This window comes from Monodon monoceros, unplaced genomic scaffold, assembly GCF_005190385.1.
Source record: "Monodon monoceros isolate NGI ecotype Baffin Bay Population unplaced genomic scaffold, NGI_Narwhal_1 Super_Scaffold_16, whole genome shotgun sequence".
Taxonomy (NCBI): Eukaryota; Metazoa; Chordata; class Mammalia; order Artiodactyla; family Monodontidae; genus Monodon; species Monodon monoceros.
In genome coordinates this window covers 61,781,605-61,800,006 of record NW_021703772.1, presented here as the reverse complement: position 1 = coordinate 61,800,006, position 18,402 = coordinate 61,781,605, and the positions used below count along the sequence as shown (strand labels likewise).

Here is an 18,402-nt window from a genome sequence, read left to right as displayed (position 1 = left end):
ATTGGGATTGACATGTATACACTGATGTGTATAAAATGGGCAACTAATAAGAACCGGCTGTTCTTACAAAATAAAGATTTTGTTTCCTTCCTACCCTTGAATTATAATTTAGAGGCCTTCCTTCTATGCTTTGTTCTTCAACATAGTTGGGCATGAAGGGAAGAATGCCTCCTGCCATACCTACGTGAAGCTCCTGCAGCCCTGTGTGGACCTACCTACGTGGATGTTAACTGCTTCCACAGGCAAAGTTGACAGACAGGAACAGGCTAAGGGATTAAGGAATCACTTTTGGACAAAATATATAATATTTTGTCAATATTATTCATAGGGCCAGTAGCTCAAACAAAGAAGTCTGCAGGCCCAGTGATGAGATATCAAAGAGAACTCCCAGAAGTGGTTTTAACCATAATGCAGGTATAGAGATTAGATTATAGTGAAGCCAACAGCACTTTAGGACTTTATTCCCCCAGTGTCTGAACAAACCTGGTACCTTCTACAGCTTCTTTCCCCCCTCATGGGCTGGACCTAAGACATCCCCCAAATCCCCCATCCTCTATCTCATCTGTGCCCACTGTTGTTTTAGGGGACCTCCCAGTCTCCACCTCTGGCTCTGTCTCACCGACTCTTAAGATCCAGTTCTTATTCTCCACCCATTGCCTTAGACCTGATGTTTCAGAATTGCCCTCATTCCCACCTTACTTGAACTGGGGACTCAGACACCAGTTTCCCCTTTTCCTGATCCCTGAATCCTTAGGTCAACCCTTCTCACCACTACCTGCCCCATACCACACCAAACCCAAACTCCAAGAACCAGCCTAATCCAGGGCTTTGAGTCTCATCCTCTCTAAGCTTTAACCCCAAAACTCCATTTGTCTGGGAAACCAGGCTTGGCAGACAACATACTTAGGGCTTCATGAAAACAAATAGAAAATCTAGCAAAAAGCAGTATAGACTTTGTTGGGATTTGAAAATATCTTCCAAATCATCAAAACTATAATACCTTACCATATACTCTTAATTTAATAGAATGCCTTTTGCTTTATCCAACCATTTACCTATCTCTCCACTCCTCTAAGCTTTGGAATACTCAATCCGAAGTTTTTAGTTGGAAATCTGTAATTTTCACATTAAACAAGGAATTCTTCAGCAAGAATTGATAATAGGTGCTATTCTCAAGTAAGGCACTAGGTGGAGCATGTGAATTTAAAGGAAATTTAAGTTGATGGTTACTGGTGACAACAAATTATTTAACTCAAGAAAACTGTAAAAAAATTTAAACCAAATTTCTTTTGATTAATTTCAACTAAAAATAGACAAATATAAAACAATGTAACACTTTTAATAAATATATGTACTCTAGGATAATGTAAATTAAAAAAGATAAAAATTGGAATAAATAATTTTTTTCTCTTCATTCTCTCCAAACACTATAGCCAAAGCAGGAAAATGAAGCAGGTAGCAGTTTCAGAAGAACACTAGCTGGGGAATACTGAGATAGGGCTGGAATACATATTTTTTTCCCTGAGTGAGAAAATGAAGTGGTCTGTATCAGAGTGGAAATACCTTGCAAGCTCAGATTTGCAGACAGCATCTGCATGATTCCTGGAGGTTAAATCTGTGAGATAGATATACAGATAATCTCTTCAGGGTTCAGAAGATAACAGTTTCGATCCTGGTGGTATTGCATTGTACCTGTTCACAGTTATAGTCACGACTTTCTACTAGAGTTTATTTGTGATATTGCAAGTGAGGTTGTCAATGCTTCCACTTTTAGTTGGCTGTAAAAATGTCATCCAGCGTGCAACTTGACATCCCTATATGCAGTTCAGGCTGACTTCAAGTCCCGGTCAGGAGTTACTGGAAGAAAAAAAAAAAATCTCAGGAAACTCACCTTTGACTCAGTGATATTTTGAATTCTGATTCCCCCGGTCAGCCTGTTACCATATACTTCTCAGAGTACCATGCATTCTGTCCAAGGTATTTAGTTGCATTCAATGGAGAGACAGAATGGAGAGTGCTGTGGATTTTTTTTAAAATTCCTGACTTTCTTTGTCAAAAGATGCTTGAAATAATCTCTAACATAGACTATTTCATACGATTGCAAGATATAAATTTAGGAAGGAGATAAACTAGCTGAATTTAATATGATGAGAATTTAATTTATTAAAAATATGTTGCAATATTTTGTTTTATGGGGAACTTCAAAGGAAAAAAATGCTTGGGTTTTATGTGAAGAGGATTTGGCCAGAAATGTGTACCCTCCTGCTGTTTTATTTGGCAAAGTGGCTAGATAGAAGCAGCTCTGAGTTTTTAAGAAAAGCTGTTTTTCAAACAGATATGATTTTTCTTTGACATCACTAATATGTTAGAATACAGATGAATAAACTGTTCTAATAATAATTTTAAAATGCTTAGGTTATAAATTTGACTTTATTAAGTAAAATTAAGTTTCATCTACTTTGGACTTTTATATGAATTAGCAGCAAAATTGGTTCTAGCACTGGAGATGACTAATACCATGCTTAAAATACTCCTTCTTCAAATCTATCAATAATAAGGATTAGGAAGTAACTTAATTTAATAGGCAGGAAGTTTTTTTAATGCCTGGTGAGTACACTCCCAAGAGAAAATCTCACATACGTACACAAGGAGATGCACATAAAGATACTTGAGTGCTGCTTTGTTTTTGGTAGCAAAAAGTTGGAATCAGCCTAAATGTTGATCAAGACCAATAAAGAAATTGGTACATATTTATATGATGTAATATTACCCAGTGATTAAAGTGACAGTCACTTGCTCACTCACTCTCATTCTCTCTCTCTCTCCCTTGTTCCCTGTCTTTCTCTCTATGTATGTATGTCTGTGTGTCTATCCCTGTCACCTTTTATGCCCAGTATCATCACAGGTCCATATATATATATATATATATATATATAGAAAGAGAGAGAGAGATGGGAGAAGGAGGGGGTGGGGAATCATGATGTTGAATGGAAAAAAAGTAAATTTGCAAAATGAAACCACCAGTATGATATCATTTTTATAATTTAACATACCAAATCTGTGTATTATGGGTACATATATGTGTATGACCAATATTTTTAAATTGGAAGGATACCCACGAAATAGTGGTCACTCAGGAAAGGGGAGTGGGATGGAACATGGGTCCCAAAGGGATTTAAAATAAACAAGATAAAATGTAAGCATTTATCGATTCGTTGGTATCTGCTATATTATTCTCTGAAGTTTTCTGTAGTTTCAAAAATTTCTCAAGAAGTGTGGGGTGGTGCTGGTGGACAGCAGGAGGGGACCTCAAGGGAAGTACCCTAGTGAGAATTACATGCCTGACACTGAACAGAAAACAATGCAAGGAAGTGCTGTGGTTGGCACGTAAGAAAAGCAGATATAAGTGTTAGATGGACCCACTTGGCTGTGCTCCTCATGGCAGCGGAAGGCTTGAGCTCTGGAGCTCCCCTTCCCCCCGGGGGGCCCTGAAGTGATGGGGAGAGAGCTGGGGACCTGGACTGGACTCGTTCTTCCTGTCCCTTCTCTGAAGTCTCTGAACACGTTGTGTGGTAAGACTGTGGCTGAGTTGTTCTTGTTGCCTACTTTTTGCTATATTTTCTAGGCATGAAAGGATGCATACCAGAAGACCCTACCATGTGGAAGATGCTGAAAAATACTGCCTTGAGGATGATTTGGTCAATCTCGAGGTTCTGGATGAGGTACTAAATATTTAATAGACAATTTTCACCAATGACATTTGTTTCACATGAGTGGTGTGACCTTTCTGTTGTAGATCATATTCTCCTAAGGTCACTTGAAACTTTAATTGTTTGTATAGCCTTGGGGTGAAGCTCAGGAACATTTGGTTGCTGTGACTATGATCCGGTGTTGTGTGCATTTATAGTCCCTCAAATGTCCTGAATGATGACGAGAAAAGGATTTGAATTTTTCCCGTAAAGGCCTTTATATTGTAGGCTTAAATGATGTATTAGATCAGCTGAAATTATTTTCTGTTTATAGAAAAGTGCAACTTAACCCTTAAATTAAGATAGTTGTTTGCTCTTCATAAAGAGGAGCTTCACTTAGGGAAATAGTGAAGCTAATATAGCTTGAATTCTAAATTTGGAAACTGTGATAATCCCCATTTAAAATATGCATGTTTAATAGAGCTGTTAATTGCACTGGAGCTGCTTCTGCTGATTCTAACTCTGGGGACCCTTAACTGCAATGCATGAATCACTAAAATGTGATATAAAAGTGTTCAATTCTGCATTCCCACCACATAAATTTTAAGTGTAATGCTTTGAGAAATGAAGTTACAATTTGTCTGTACTTTATTAATAGTAATGACCTATTAAATCAATTTCTAAATAGAACATTTTGGTTGGGTGAGACATGTTTTTCATAATAACAGACAAAATCTTTGTTGCATATGTCAGAGTCTCTTAGCAAGTCCTAAGTGGGCCAAATTCTTTTAGCATATTCCTAATTTTTTCTTTTTTCAAGGCAAATATCTGCGTTTAGGATCATTAGGGTCCTAACGATTAGGATCCTAATCAGTAGGGCATGACTTAAAGGGACTATTTTAATGTCTTAGAGAAAAATATTCTCGTAAGAATACATTTGTTGTTATTCTTAGGATCACTCCCTTGACTGGAAATAGTGTTTACTCTCAGTACCATTTATCCTCTTCTTAGGATACAATTGTTCATCAGTTACAGAAGCGTTATGCGGACCTACTGATCTATACATATGTTGGAGACATCTTAATTGCCTTAAACCCCTTCCAGAATCTAAACATCTACTCTCCACAGGTAAGGGATCCTTTATGAGCATGGTGCTCCTTAATAGGAACTGTGAAATCTCAAGGGAAAATGAAAAGGGAGAAAAAAATGAGAATAAAACTATGTCATCCTAGGGGTGTACATACCCCAAACTGAAGATAATAATGCAACACAGATGGAATTGTTACATTTGGGGGGTAACTTTTTAAGTTAATATGTAACAAAACAGCTAACATTTATTTAGTGCTTACCATATGCCAGGCACTGGGTTACCTTGTTTATCTCTCACGAACCTGTGTGACAGGTAACGTTATTAAGCCTATTTGGCAGATGAGGACACTTAGCATAGTGAAGTTAATGCCCTTCCACAAGCTTAGGAAGCCAGTAAGTGAAGAATTGGGATTTGAAGTCAGCTCTATAGACTCCAGAGCCTCAGCTCTACAGCCTCCCTGATGCCACAATTCTCCTAATAAGTGACGAAGCCTTGCTTTTGTGGGCAAAAAGGTACTGGGACATTAGAAGAGTTCTTTAAGTTAACGTTTTTCAGTTTTCCAGACTTTATCATGGAGTGAAACGTGCCTCAAATCCCCCCCACATATTTGCATCAGCAGATGCTGCTTACCAATGCATGGTTACTTTCAACAAAGACCAGGTAAGAACTGACTGCCCTTCCCCACCGAGCCCCACAGTAGGATGCATTCTGTCCTCCTCTGCAGCTCTTAAGTCTCCCTAAAAACTTCCCATTCTGGTTGCTGGTGCTGACTCAAGGAAATAGGCAGTAAAATAGTAGCTCAGGGGAACAGGAACAGTGATAAAGCCAGAGTAGCAGGAAAACGTGAAAACCCTTTTCAAGGAATGTGAAACATCCTTATCAAGGGCACTCACTTCCCCTGGGAAAATATAATAAGGATAATCCTAATATGAATAAAAGAACATAGAGCTAACACAAACCTGATGACGTGGCAATGACTGTCATAGAAATGGGATGGAGAATGACGGAAATGAAGTTCTTTCCAGTGAAGGTCTCAGAAATTTCATGGTCCAGTCCTTTTTGTATGAAATACTGCACACAGGTTGATAGTGCTTCTGCACCACACTGTTTAGCTGCTGAGAAATTGTGATGAATTGGGTAAAGACTGAACAAATCTTAAACTCAGTGCTAGTTAAACACAAAGCTCACCCATACGTTTTAACTTTCTGGACCTCTGATTCACAGTGGTGGAATATCCAACCTTTGGCCCTTCCTTTACTTTCAATATGTGTGTTTTCCCTTCTGTCTTTACTCTGTTTGAAATAGAAACAATCTAATGTGGTGGGAAATTTTATGAGAGCAGCACAATGTGTATATTTCCTGAGACCTGTGAAGTCCCAGCTTTGGATTTGCTGAGGAGCTGATTGAAATTATAATAGTGCCAGTTACGAAATGGAGTACCTGGATTCACTATGTGTTAGAAACTTGGCTTCTCCACATTCTTACCTTTCCCAGAGACTTGTGGAATGTCCGTAGAATTCATAGAAAGGACGGAAATGAAGAGCGATATATGTGTTTCTCAAGTTAAAAAGTTACTCCACTGTTATCTTTTTCTCTGACACTAAATGTGTGTCTTTACCAACACCAGCCAGTTCTCCAATTCCCTGACACCAACTGGCTGTCTAACAATTCAGTTCCATTCAATTCTGATACGAACTATCCATATTTAGCACAGACCTCACAGGTTCAGGGCTCAGTCCCCAGACTGCCCCTACTTCAGACACCAGCTGTGAATGGGGTACCCAGGCTACCTACACTTCCTCCTGGCTGACTGCAAATTCAGGGATTCCCATAGCCCCCCACAGGTTTGATAATTCACTAGAACGACTCACAGAACTCAGGAAAACACTTTACTTAGGTTTACTGGGTTTTTATAAAGGTTACAACTCAGGAGCAGACAAATGGAAGAGATGCATAGGACAAGATACAGGGAGGAAAGTGGTGTAAAGCTTCCACGCGTTATCCTCCCAGGCCTGCGACATATTCACACCGGAAGCTCTCAGAATCTTGTTCAAGAGTTTTTATGACTCAGTCAATCTCTGGCCCTTCTCTCCTCCCCAGAAGTTGGGGTGGCGGGGGTGAAATTTCCCACCCTCTAAATCATGTGTTTGGTCTTTTTAGTAACCAGCCCCCATCCTGAAGCTGTCTTGGGCTCCACCTTGAACCACTTGGTGAGCAGTTAGGGTTAGTTGAAAGGGACTTGTTTATGAATAACAAAGGATGCTCTCATCATTCAGGACATTCCAAGGGTTTTAGGAGCTCAGTGCCAGGAACCAGAGACAAAGACCAAATATATGTTTTTTTATTATACCACACCCACTAATCTCCTTTATATACACATAAAGAGCTCCTAGAAACAAATGGTAAAAGACCAATAATATATATTTTAAAAAAGGCAAAATATGGACTGGTCACAAAAAAAGGAAAATATGAATGACCTTAAACTTATGAAAGGATGCCCAATCTCACTCATAATAAAAGAAGTGCAAATTAAAACTGTACCGAGGTATAATGTTTTGCCTATCAGACTGGCAAAAATCCAACATAGCCATTTGGTGAGGGTGCAGGAGAACAGACACTTTCATATACCGATACAGTCCTTAGGAAAGCAATTTGGTATTATCTATCAAACTTATAAATGTGTTTACCTTTTGGTCCAACAACCCCATTTCTGGGAATTTATTCTACAAATGAACCTGCATATAAATATAATGACCTACGTATCAGGTTATTCATTGCAGTATTGTTTGTAATGACATTGGGAAAATCTCAAGTATCCATCAATATGGGATGGGTTAAATAGACTATGGTACATCTGTATAAGGGAGTGACAAACTACTGAAAAGGTTGAGGAAGCTCTCGGTGTACTGAAATGGAAAGATTCCTAAGATATATTGCTCAGTGAAGATTTAAGGTATACAGTGGTAGATGTTATATGAAAACCATAGCTGAACACACAGGGTGTCTACTGTGCTTTGAATTCTTCACCAACACTTCATTTTCTCTGTTAGTGCGTTGTCATCAGTGGAGAAAGTGGCTCTGGGAAGACGGAAAGCGCCCACCTGATAGTTCAGCATTTGACTTTCTTGGGAAAGGTATTGACGACCTGCTTTCTGTATCGTGGTTAGAGGACTGCGTATTTTCGAAATGATGGAAATACTGGATTTTATTAGGGGTTACATAGAAACATTCCATCTTTGTTATGTTCACCTCCTGATCGCTAGGCCTCTTAAGATGTCAGCATGTCCTCCACCTTTCACATAGTGAAGAAAATAATGCCAGCACCAATTTACGAGATTATTGGCAATTAATTTTTCATGTTTTCAATGTAATACAAACATTCAGCCATTAAGTAGTAAAAGTGGTTAAACATTTGGAGCAGGAGCAGGGAGCGCCACTAAGGTGATTAAAGGGTCGGAAATAGAGCTCTCTGAACAAAAGTTGAGGGAAATGGAAATTCTCGGCGTGGGGAAATGGACATCAAAGGGTTAGCTTTAAAGATACCCTAGCAGTTGCTTATACTCAGAATTAGTGTATTAGGAGACTAAGAACAAATTTAAGAGTATTTTTTACAGATGAGGTTTATTGAATATTATAGTGAATAACTGAGAAAAGTGATGGTATCTCTCTATTTAAAATTCTTTCTGGGCTTCCCTGGTGGCGCAGTGGTTGGGGGTCCGCCTGCCAATGCAGGGGACACAGGTTCGTGCCCCGGTCCGGGAAGATCCCACATGCCGCGGAGCGGCTGGGCCTGTGAGCCATGGCCGCGGAGGCTGCGCGTCCGGAGCCTGTGCTCCGCAACGGGAGAGGCCACAACAGTGAGAGGCCCGTGTACCACCAAAAAAAAAAATTCTTTCTAAGCTCTTCAGGCATTTTATCTGTCAAGAATTTTAAGAGAAGTGTAGTTGGTTGTAAAACCTAATGACCTAATCTAGCCTCATCTGATGCTTATACATCTGGGGAAATGCTCATCGGAGAAAACAATGCTGGTGATTGATGCTAATTTCCCCAAATGGAGTTTTTCCCCCAGAGGATAAATGTGAAATCTGTGGGCTGGGTGGTGTGGGTGGACCTTGCGTGGCAGCTCTATTGAAGTAATGTTTCTGGAGGCTCCTGCTGACTGTTCTTGTTTGGCACAGGCAAATAATCAGACCTTGAGAGAGAAAATTCTGCAAGTCAACTCTCTGGTGGAAGCCTTTGGAAATGCATGCACTGCCATCAATGACAATTCCAGCCGTTTTGGAAAATATCTGGAAATGATGTTTACACCAACTGGAGCCGTGATGGGGGCAAGAATCTCTGAATATCTCCTTGAAAAATCCAGAGTTATAAAACAGGCAGCGTAGGTGCACTATTTTCTCGCTCTGGCTTTGCGCTGCAATGTAGACCGGGCGGCTTTGGGAATTTTCATGGCTCCATTCACCCTTGTTCTTAGCATCCTTGCCCCCCATCCCCACCCCCAGCCTCCCCAAGAGCAAGGAATTATTTAAGCAGAGGATAAGTGGTGACTTCTAACCTTAAAGATGTTTACAAGCAGAGTAGAAAGGGCTGGGTGGGATTACACTGGGATAGGTATGCCCGTTCTTCCTGAGTTTGTTATACCAGGTAGAATTTAACAATATACAGTTACTTTTAAAAATCATTAGGTCCCTTAAAACTGAGCTTGTCTATCAAAAAAAAAGCACTGAGAACATTCCACATGTTCATTTTTTCCCTAGATGGAGAGAGGAAAAAACCTTTTGTTTTAAGAACAGCAGTAGAGAAATAGTCCAATAGCATGGACTGCCCCTGGTTCAGGTGCTGGCTCTGACCTTGACTATGTGACCCTGGGTATGTCCCCTATCCTCTCTGTGCCTCCTCTGTGAAATGGAGATGCTACTAGAGCCTATCTCATGGGTTTATTGTGAAGATCAGTGAGTTTGTTTATATAAAATGACTTTAAAAAGTATGTGGGTTGGTATATGTGATCAGAGAGTTAGCCACTGTTATTACTGTTGCAGGACAGCAGACTTCCTCAGGGGCATGGCTCCCTTCATGTATTAATCAGTAATTATCTGTTGAATTCCCGCTGTGTGCCAGTGCTGTGCTCTCTGTTGGAGTAGCAAGAGTGAACAAAATAGACAAGGTCCCAGTGTTCATGGGGCTTGGAGTGGATGGGGATGGAGGACGGGTGGGTGGCCAGGGTCGGGGTGATGGGGTGGCAGGGGAATCGCAGGCATTAAGCACAAAAAACCATAAATGCAGACCAAGTGTGATAAGTACCAGGAAGCAAAGTAAGGTGCTATGAAGGTAAAACAGGAGAAAGGGCAATAACCTAGTCCAGGAAGAGAGGGCTCCCTGTGTAAGAGACGTTGAATCTGAGGATCACTAAGAGTGAGCCAACAAGATGAGATGGGGACAGGAGTGGGAGGAGGGAGAGAGGAGCAAAGACAAGGCTGAGGCCAGGTCATGCAGGGCTTTGGAACCAGGCTGAGGAACCTGATTCTAAAGGCAATGATAGGAAGCCATTTGACATTTTCAAGAAGGGGAGTCTCGAAAACCAACTTGCATTTTGATATAATGAAACAATGGCTCTGGCTTCAGTGGGGCAAATGGATTGGAGGAGATGCGAGAAGTACAGTTACGACATTGAGACCACTAGGAGGCTGGTTTCAAATCCATGTGAGCGGGAACGTTAGCCTGCGCTGAGGTGGTAGCGGTGGAGATGGGGATGCAGGGGAGCTGATGAATCTGAGAGATACTGTGCAGGTAGAACCCACAGGACTTGTTTTAGGTTCAGAGCCCCAGCATCTTCTTTTATCATATACCTGCAGTTTCCTCACAAAATAGGGACTGACATGAAAATTAAACAAATGGACCGAAGGCTAGAGTCAGTCATTTTAGCTTCCGTGTGGTGTCTCGATTAATTTTTATGAGGTCCCTACTTCTTTCTTCCCAAATTAGGGTGATTTTAAAGTTTAGAGAGCTACCTCTGAGAGAATGGAAATTATAGTTTTCTGTGTTCAAATGTAAAGTGGTCTTTTATAAGGAAAATGTGAGGAGGGTTCCAGTCACAGCTATGTCACTTATTAATATAACTATCCTTATACCTTACTTTCCTCATATGCAAAAAGGGCATGATAAAGCCAACCTCACAGGGCTGTTATGAGAATTAAATGAGATGATATGTGATTTTTACCAAATATAGAATCTGAAACATAATTGGTACCTAATAAACCATAACTTATTATTAAATTTAGTCAATATGATAGCACTAATGGATAAAATAGACTGAAGACATTGGATGAGGAGAAGATGGGACCTGTGCAAGTTGTTTGTCTGACCTTTCTGGTCCTGTCCTCCTCCAGCACATAGTAGGATTCTCCTTGGAAACCTGTGGCTGGATATGGTCATAGGACTAGTTCTGGCAAATGAGCATTTAATGGAAAGACCCTCCAGAGTGCTGGCAAAGTGCAAGATGGTGGCTGCTCCATCAGCTCGGGCCCAGTGACTCTGATGAGCAACCCCCCCCACCCCCTGCACCGTGACCCTCAGTAGACAAGTACTCTGAGCAAGAAGTAAGACTTTATTGAGTTAAGCCACTAAGATCTTGGGATGTTTGTTACTGCAACCAGATGGATGTCGGTAGGCAAAGCTTGGAAGAATTGAGCGCTAGAAGTATCTGCAAAAATCTATAGGAAGGTAGGACCACGATGGGTCAGCCCATGCCTGCACTTCTACCAGAGGCGGAAGAACAACTGGCATTCATGCAGGGCATGCCAGTTCATGAGGCCCTGTAAAGGCCTTCCCGTCTCAGTGAATGGTGCCACCATCACCAGATACTCAAGGTAGAAAACTGGGAGGCAGCCTCCAGGTCCCTTTCCCTCACCACCCTCATTCATTCTATCTGGACAGTCTTTTAGTTGTTTTTCCAAAACATATCTTTAAGCTTACCCTTGTTCTCCATCATCCCTGCCATTACCCTGTCCCAGGCACTCACTGTCTCACCAGATCCTCCTAATTGGTCTCCTTGCATCCATCTTAACTTCTTACAGTCTAGTCACACACAGTTTAAGACACCTCAAAGAATTCTAATTGCATAATCAACAAAATCCTCATTATGGCCTGACAAGGCCTTGTGTGGGCTGACCCTGCCCACCTGCCCACCCGATTCTCACCAGCCTTCTTTTGTTCTACATGGATATCATGCTCAGAGCCTTTTCGTATACGCTGCTCCCTCTCTTGGGGATGCTCTCCCCCTTCTCTCTGTAGCTCCTCCCAGTCCCTTCTCATGCTTCACAGTTTGATTTTAGTGTTATTTCCTTCCAGAGTCCTTCCCTTGACTTGACACAAGTGGCCCTCACCCCCCAGCATTGTTCATCTCAGTCTCTTGTTTGTTTCTTTCAAAGCCCTCATCACCAGTTTCCCCATTGATTCATCTGACTCCATCACTAGAAGGAAGCTCCAGAGGGCGTGAATCCTCTGAGTCCTGTATCCCTGGCACCTAGTGCAGTGCCTGCCATGCTTGGCACTCAATAAGCTTATTAGTTGAGTGAACAAATGGGTGAAAAATGGCAAGTAGAGACATCTAGAACACAGGGCAGAGCTAAGAATGTATCAGAAGAGCTTGGACAGGATGAACAACCAGAGGAAGAGTAGGATATCCAGGAGATGCTGAAGAAAAGAGTGGGGCCCTTGTCACAGATAGGGACAAGGAGTAGAAGGAAGACAGGTTTCTTCCACAGAGCTACGTTGGCCAAGGCGAGGATTTGAGAAAATCCTGGGGCATCAACAGGAGAGAATGACCTCCTCCAAAGGAGAGAAAGGGATGTAGAGCAGGGCTTTTCAAACTATCTTTGCTGAAAGACTAGCTTTTTCAAAAAATATTGGGTTGGGCTTCCCTGTTGGCGCAGTAGTTGAGAGTCTGCCTGCCGATGCAGGGGACACGGGTTCGTGCCCCGGTCTGGGAAGATCCCACGTGCTGCGGAGCAGCTGGGCCCTTGAGCCATGGCCGCTGAGCCTGCGCGTCTGGAGCCTGTGCTCCGCAACGGGAGAGGCCACAGCAGTGAGAGGCCCGCGTACCGCAAAAAATATATATATATATATATTGGGTTGGCCCAAAAATTTGTTTGGGTTTTTCCTTAAGATGTTACGGAAAAATCCAAACGAACTTTTGGGCCACCCCAATGGTAGTTCACAATCTATTGTGAACCACTACTTTCGTAAAATGTAATTGAAATGTATTATCAGGAAAATTATCATACTCTTAGATGTCATAGCAATATCACTTACTATAAAATGTCTAGACATAGACTTTCTAGTTCCTTGTCTTATCATATTTGACAGCAATCCACAGACCACACTGAGAGCAGCACCCATCCGAAAGAACCCTGGCCAGGGTGGCCTAAAAGAGGGTGCATAGCAGGAGGCCAGGGGACGGATGCAAGCCATTTTGAATCATGTTTGAGAGAATACAAGTTTGAGAGAGTAGTCACCTCTCTTCTGCAACCAATTCCCCTCCCTAACTTGCTGTACACCTGGCTAGCTGCTTCCTGTCTTGGGCTTCAGTAAAGTAGGGAGTTTGGCTGATCTCTCTAAGCTGGACATTACTGTCTCTGAAGCAACATGGGCTACAAACAGAAGACGAGTGGCACAGACGCGTAGTCATTTGTTCTGGAAAGATCTCTAAACATATGTAACCTGAGCTATTACCTATAAATGTTCCATTCTCTAAAACCTCCTTCTGCGTATAGTAAACATAAGTGTGTTTAATAGTGTGACATTGTGGCAGTTACTATACTAATCCTATCACTATTGCTATTCTGTAATTGGGAAGTAGCATATTTAATTGCCTGTAAATGCAAATTTGCTACAGAATAATATTTTGCACAGAAAGGAAACTATATAAATTACTTGGAGTGGGGAAGCCCAGAATATATTGTTAGTAATGTCCCTTTCCTTTTTTTTTTTTCCAGGGGAGAGAAAAATTTTCACATATTTTACTATATTTATGCTGGCCTTTATCACCAAAAGACACTTTCTGAGTTCAGACTTCCTGAGGAAAAGCCTCCTAGGTAAGTGTCGGGGGTTTTAGTTGTTAATTTTTAATGAATATACAATTAGCAATGGACAAAACTTGGAAATAGTGCAGTTCTCCTAACTGGACACTCAGTCCCTTTAGCTGAAATGCCCACATGAGATGGCAGGAACTACATCTCCCTTTGCATTTTCTAGAAAGTTCAAAAACTCAATTGCAACCATTTTACTCAGCATGTGCACCATTATTTTATCACTGTAAGGGAATGCCCTTGCAAAGAAGGAGCCCAATGATGCCCTGGTATTTGGGGTGCCATTTCCAAGTCAGTGCTCATTCTGTTTGGTCATACTCTGTAGGTACATAGCTGATGAAACTGGAAGGGTGATGCACGACATAACTTCCAAGGAGTCTTACAGAAGACAGTTTGAAGCAATTCAGCATTGCTTCAGGATTATAGGGTTCACTGACAAGGTAAGTGATTGTCAGCGGAGAAAGAAACTCAAGTGTTAATATTCTTGGGTGAATGTGAGTGAAGATATGAATGTTCTAACTTGGGGCTGGACACTTGCTTTTCAAATGCCACGCTGGTCATGTTATAAGGTCTTGCTACTCAAAAATGTGATGCGTGGATGAGAAACATTGTCATTACACAAACTTGTTAGAAATGCAGACTCTCAGATCCAACTAAGAACAGCAGAATCAGAATCTCCATTTTAATAAGATGCGAGGTGAACATTAAAATGTAAGTACCCTTGTAAGTGCCACGTGCCTGTGAATTGTTGTCACTGTCATCAGTTCACGCCAGCTGTGATAACAAACACCTGAACAATGCTGCCCTTTTCTGAGTTGGGGTTGTTCCAGCCGTTAGAGCGAATTGTGTAATAGGAGTATAGGAATATGTAGGTTACCCCCAAGCCACAGGAGTATATTTATGCAAGTAGTTCCTTGTGCCCCCAAACAAATTAATTTAAACCTTTTCAACTTTCTTGCAGTCACTTCCTTCTCCATGGCACACAGTTGCACATTATTAGCCATAGCTCTAAGTACTGTACTACCTGTATCATACTAGATACAGGCTGTCTCTATTAAATATATGCCAGTGACAGAAAATATTTATCACTCTAGGCTCAAATATTACTCTGTGGTACATTTATGTCATAGTTTCTGGGCTTCTTGCCATCAATTTTGTAAAACATACAGATTCTTTTGCTTTTCCAACAAAGGAGGTGAATGATTAGGAGGTAAGTGAGAGTGTTTAAATCTTCAGGGATTCTAGATTACAAGACACTTGAGTTACCCTGGGACAGCCACTCTGGATAAAGGATTGCTTTTGTAATCTATTGAGTTTGGCCAGCCCTTTCCTCCCCAGCACGGTTGATTTTAGTCATAAAAATACTTTTCTTCTTTCTAGCCAGCTGTTAATTTTCTCTGTCAGCCTCCCATAGACTTTAAACTGACAGACAGTGGAAAATCCCAAGAGTCAGATACAAATAGAAATATATTTCCCTTGGCTCCTTAGAGGAGAGCAACTAAACAGGTTCCAGCGTTGTTAAAGGACCTTTATGGTTATTAATTTGTAGAGCTGGTTGTTATCAAAGGTGTATCACCAGAAAAGTCAAAGTTCAGTGGAGATGGCAGTAGAGCCATTTAAAGTCACCTGGGTCATGCCCAAGTGTTTCGGGACATACTTTCTTGAAAGGGTACAGGAACAGTAGAGAAGTCAGTCATAGGGTTAATAATATTTTGCATTCCATAAGTACAATCATGGTTGCAGAATACTGTGGAGAGATTGGTACTAGCTCTAAAGGAAAGGCTATAATATCAGCCCTGTCCAATGATAGAAATGTGCTGCAAATAATAATAAAACAGATGGTGTTTTAAGATAACAAAATTAAAAATGTTAAGTATGTATCCTTGAAGTAAGCCATCCCTAACCCCTATGGGAAAAAAAGTCTAGTAGAAATGAATGAATGGCTGCATAAATAGATATGAAAATAAAGAAACATAAAAGGTGGTAAACATTTTAAATTTGTGCCTGGTCTGGACTGTTAAATGAATAACCAGACTGGAATTATATGTATATGTGTAGGTGTTCACCATGCCCACTGTTAATTCATACTGGAAATAAACACAATTTATGTCAGTTAGCAGCCCTGGAAATGGAAAGAAGAGTCTAGATCTTATCTTTCTTATCCTTAATTCTTTGGTTATATCTCTGTCTGTATCTCTATAGACAAACCATTTTGCTGAATTGACTCAGTTTGCTTTATGTTTGTAAACTCAAAGTAGTTTGACTAAATTCAGAAAGATTCAGTTGACTGTAGTCAGGCAGTAGATGCTAAATAGCTGATGTAACAGAATTTCTCTTAAGTTTTTCTGAGGGACATTTCTAGACAGAGCTTGAATGAGCTGGTCAATTTAATAAAAATTATGGATGGTCCCTATCCTTTCTTATAATGTCACTGATTCAGATGCCCTTCAGTTTTTCCAAAACCCTTAGAGCTCCTGGACTCAGGAGCGTGAATTGAGTTCTGGGACACCAGCCAAAAGTATCTGAAAGAACCCTTGACCCTACGTTTATTGTAAAGAAACTTCACGGGGTGGAAGGAATCTTCCAATAACAATGAAGTCCCTCATGGGGGTGGGGGGTTATACTTAAAACCCTATGATAAAGATCAGTGCTTTTCTACTCTTTGTTTGTTTGGGTTTTTGTTTGTTTTTTCCTTAACATCTTTGTTGGAGTATAATTGCTTTACAATGGTGTGTTAGTTGCTGCTGTATAACAAAGTGAATCAGCTATACGTATACATATATCCCCATATCCCCTCCCTCTTGCATCTCCCTCCCACCCTCCCTATTCCATCTACTCTTATTTTTGGATTAAACTATACTGTTTTTGTTTAATATTATGCTTGTCTTGCTGGTATATGAATTATCATAACATATTAAATAAATTGAGTTTTAAGTATGTTTATGTTTAATACTACATGAAGAATTTTTGGCAGGTTATCTGTGATGGTCAAGATTGGACATTTACTGCAGATCACTTGATGAAGAGGTCAGGGAGAAGGCTTTGCGATTAGGGCAAATTTTTTTCCTTTTCTTCAAAACAGATTATGAATTGGGAGAGTACTGCTGAGGATAGGCTGAGGGTTATGTGTTAAAATGTTAATTGGGGGTGTTGAGGATTTCAAGTGTCTTAAAGGCAATGGGACTTACCATTGACTTTAAAAACAAAAAACCTTTATTGATGTATGATTGACATGCCAAAAAATTTTTATCTAAACCAACTACTGACTTGCAAGTTACAAATGTTGTGAGCCTCTGAAAAGGGAACTGAGTAAAGGCATTGGAATAGAGCCTGTAAGGGAGAAGGCCCTTCAGCTGGGCCTAATGCAGTGCTTTGGGCAAAAGTGGTGAAAAACTCAAGACATTAAAAAAAAAGCACGGTAAAGAGAGACTGAGAGGGCAAGTAAATTCCTAGGGATACCAGAGACACAACTGCCATGAGATGCCCATGAACCCAGCCAGAGGTAATTTCCTTAAATCAGCTCCAGGCTAACAGAGAAAACCAGGATTCTTCTCAACTTTCCACTTAGCCTCAACTCTATGGAGAGAATACCTATCTCAGTGAAAGAAGTATCTTCTGAGAAAAAGAGAGAAGAAGCCAAGACCATACGTCCTGCATGGGGCTTTGGTGGAGAAATGCTTCCCCACTTTTGCTGATTGGTGGTGAAACTGAATTCACACTCATCAACAGTGAATTGGGAAACCTAATTGGAGGAGTTGTTAGACTTCTTAATACATTTTCCTGTCTTGAGTGAAGTGATTCCATTTTATCATATAAAAGAGAGCAGCTTAGCAAGATTCTATAGGAAAGGCGGGGTTACCAGGAAAGGCTTCATAGCTAGAGATGAGGCAAGAGAAAATGAGCAAGGTAAGGAAGGTGAAAAATCCTTCCCAGGCTGGCTATGCGGGGAAGAGAAGAGACATTGGATTAAGTATTAGGGAGGGAGGAATAACCCCACAGATGGACATACTACTGATTGAACTCTACCCTTATATGAGTAACGTTTTGACCTGAACACAGGAGTGGATGTAGGTTCCTAGGCCAGAAAAGAAGAACTAATTAGCCCAAGAATGGGACTAAAGAGTCCAGTGGAATAACCTGGAAATGGAGCAGGGGAGCACTGTAAGGCTGATAACCTCCGTAATGAGGTGATGAGCGTTGGTCACCCCTTCTGGAGTTCCCTTCTCTGAACCAAGGAAGGAGACCCAATCTGCTGTTAACTTCAGTCTTTTGCACAGTGCTTGAACCCCAAAATTTTTGCTGAAGGTTATAGGTAGTTCTCCTCTTTGAAAGAGGAAATCTGAGCATTATGCTGAAAAGAATATTGTCAAAGACACAAAAGGTGAGGGTGTGGTCTTTGACTGTCATTTCCTTTGGGGATGGTCACCCCAGTGGTGAAATGCCTAGAAGCCTTATTTTGGGAGGTTTCATAGCTTGTATAGTTATACATGGTGTGTGTGTGTGTGTGTGTGTGTGTGTGTGTGTGTGTGTGTGTGTG

At 40.9% G+C, this 18,402-nt stretch overlaps 1 protein-coding gene across 1 annotated transcript in view; it reads left to right on the top strand.

The window, feature by feature from the left end:
• MYO3B (myosin IIIB) overlaps window positions 1-18,402 on the top strand; it is a 474,746-nt gene that overhangs the window by 257,139 nt on the left and 199,205 nt on the right. Inside the window, exons 12-18 of the mRNA XM_029225906.1 lie at window positions 3,626-3,722; window positions 4,701-4,817; window positions 5,335-5,439; window positions 7,830-7,913; window positions 8,958-9,160; window positions 13,773-13,871; window positions 14,191-14,305. Coding sequence (XP_029081739.1) covers window positions 3,626-3,722; window positions 4,701-4,817; window positions 5,335-5,439; window positions 7,830-7,913; window positions 8,958-9,160; window positions 13,773-13,871; window positions 14,191-14,305 — 820 coding nt within the window. The remainder of the gene's footprint in view (window positions 1-3,625; window positions 3,723-4,700; window positions 4,818-5,334; window positions 5,440-7,829; window positions 7,914-8,957; window positions 9,161-13,772; window positions 13,872-14,190; window positions 14,306-18,402) is intronic.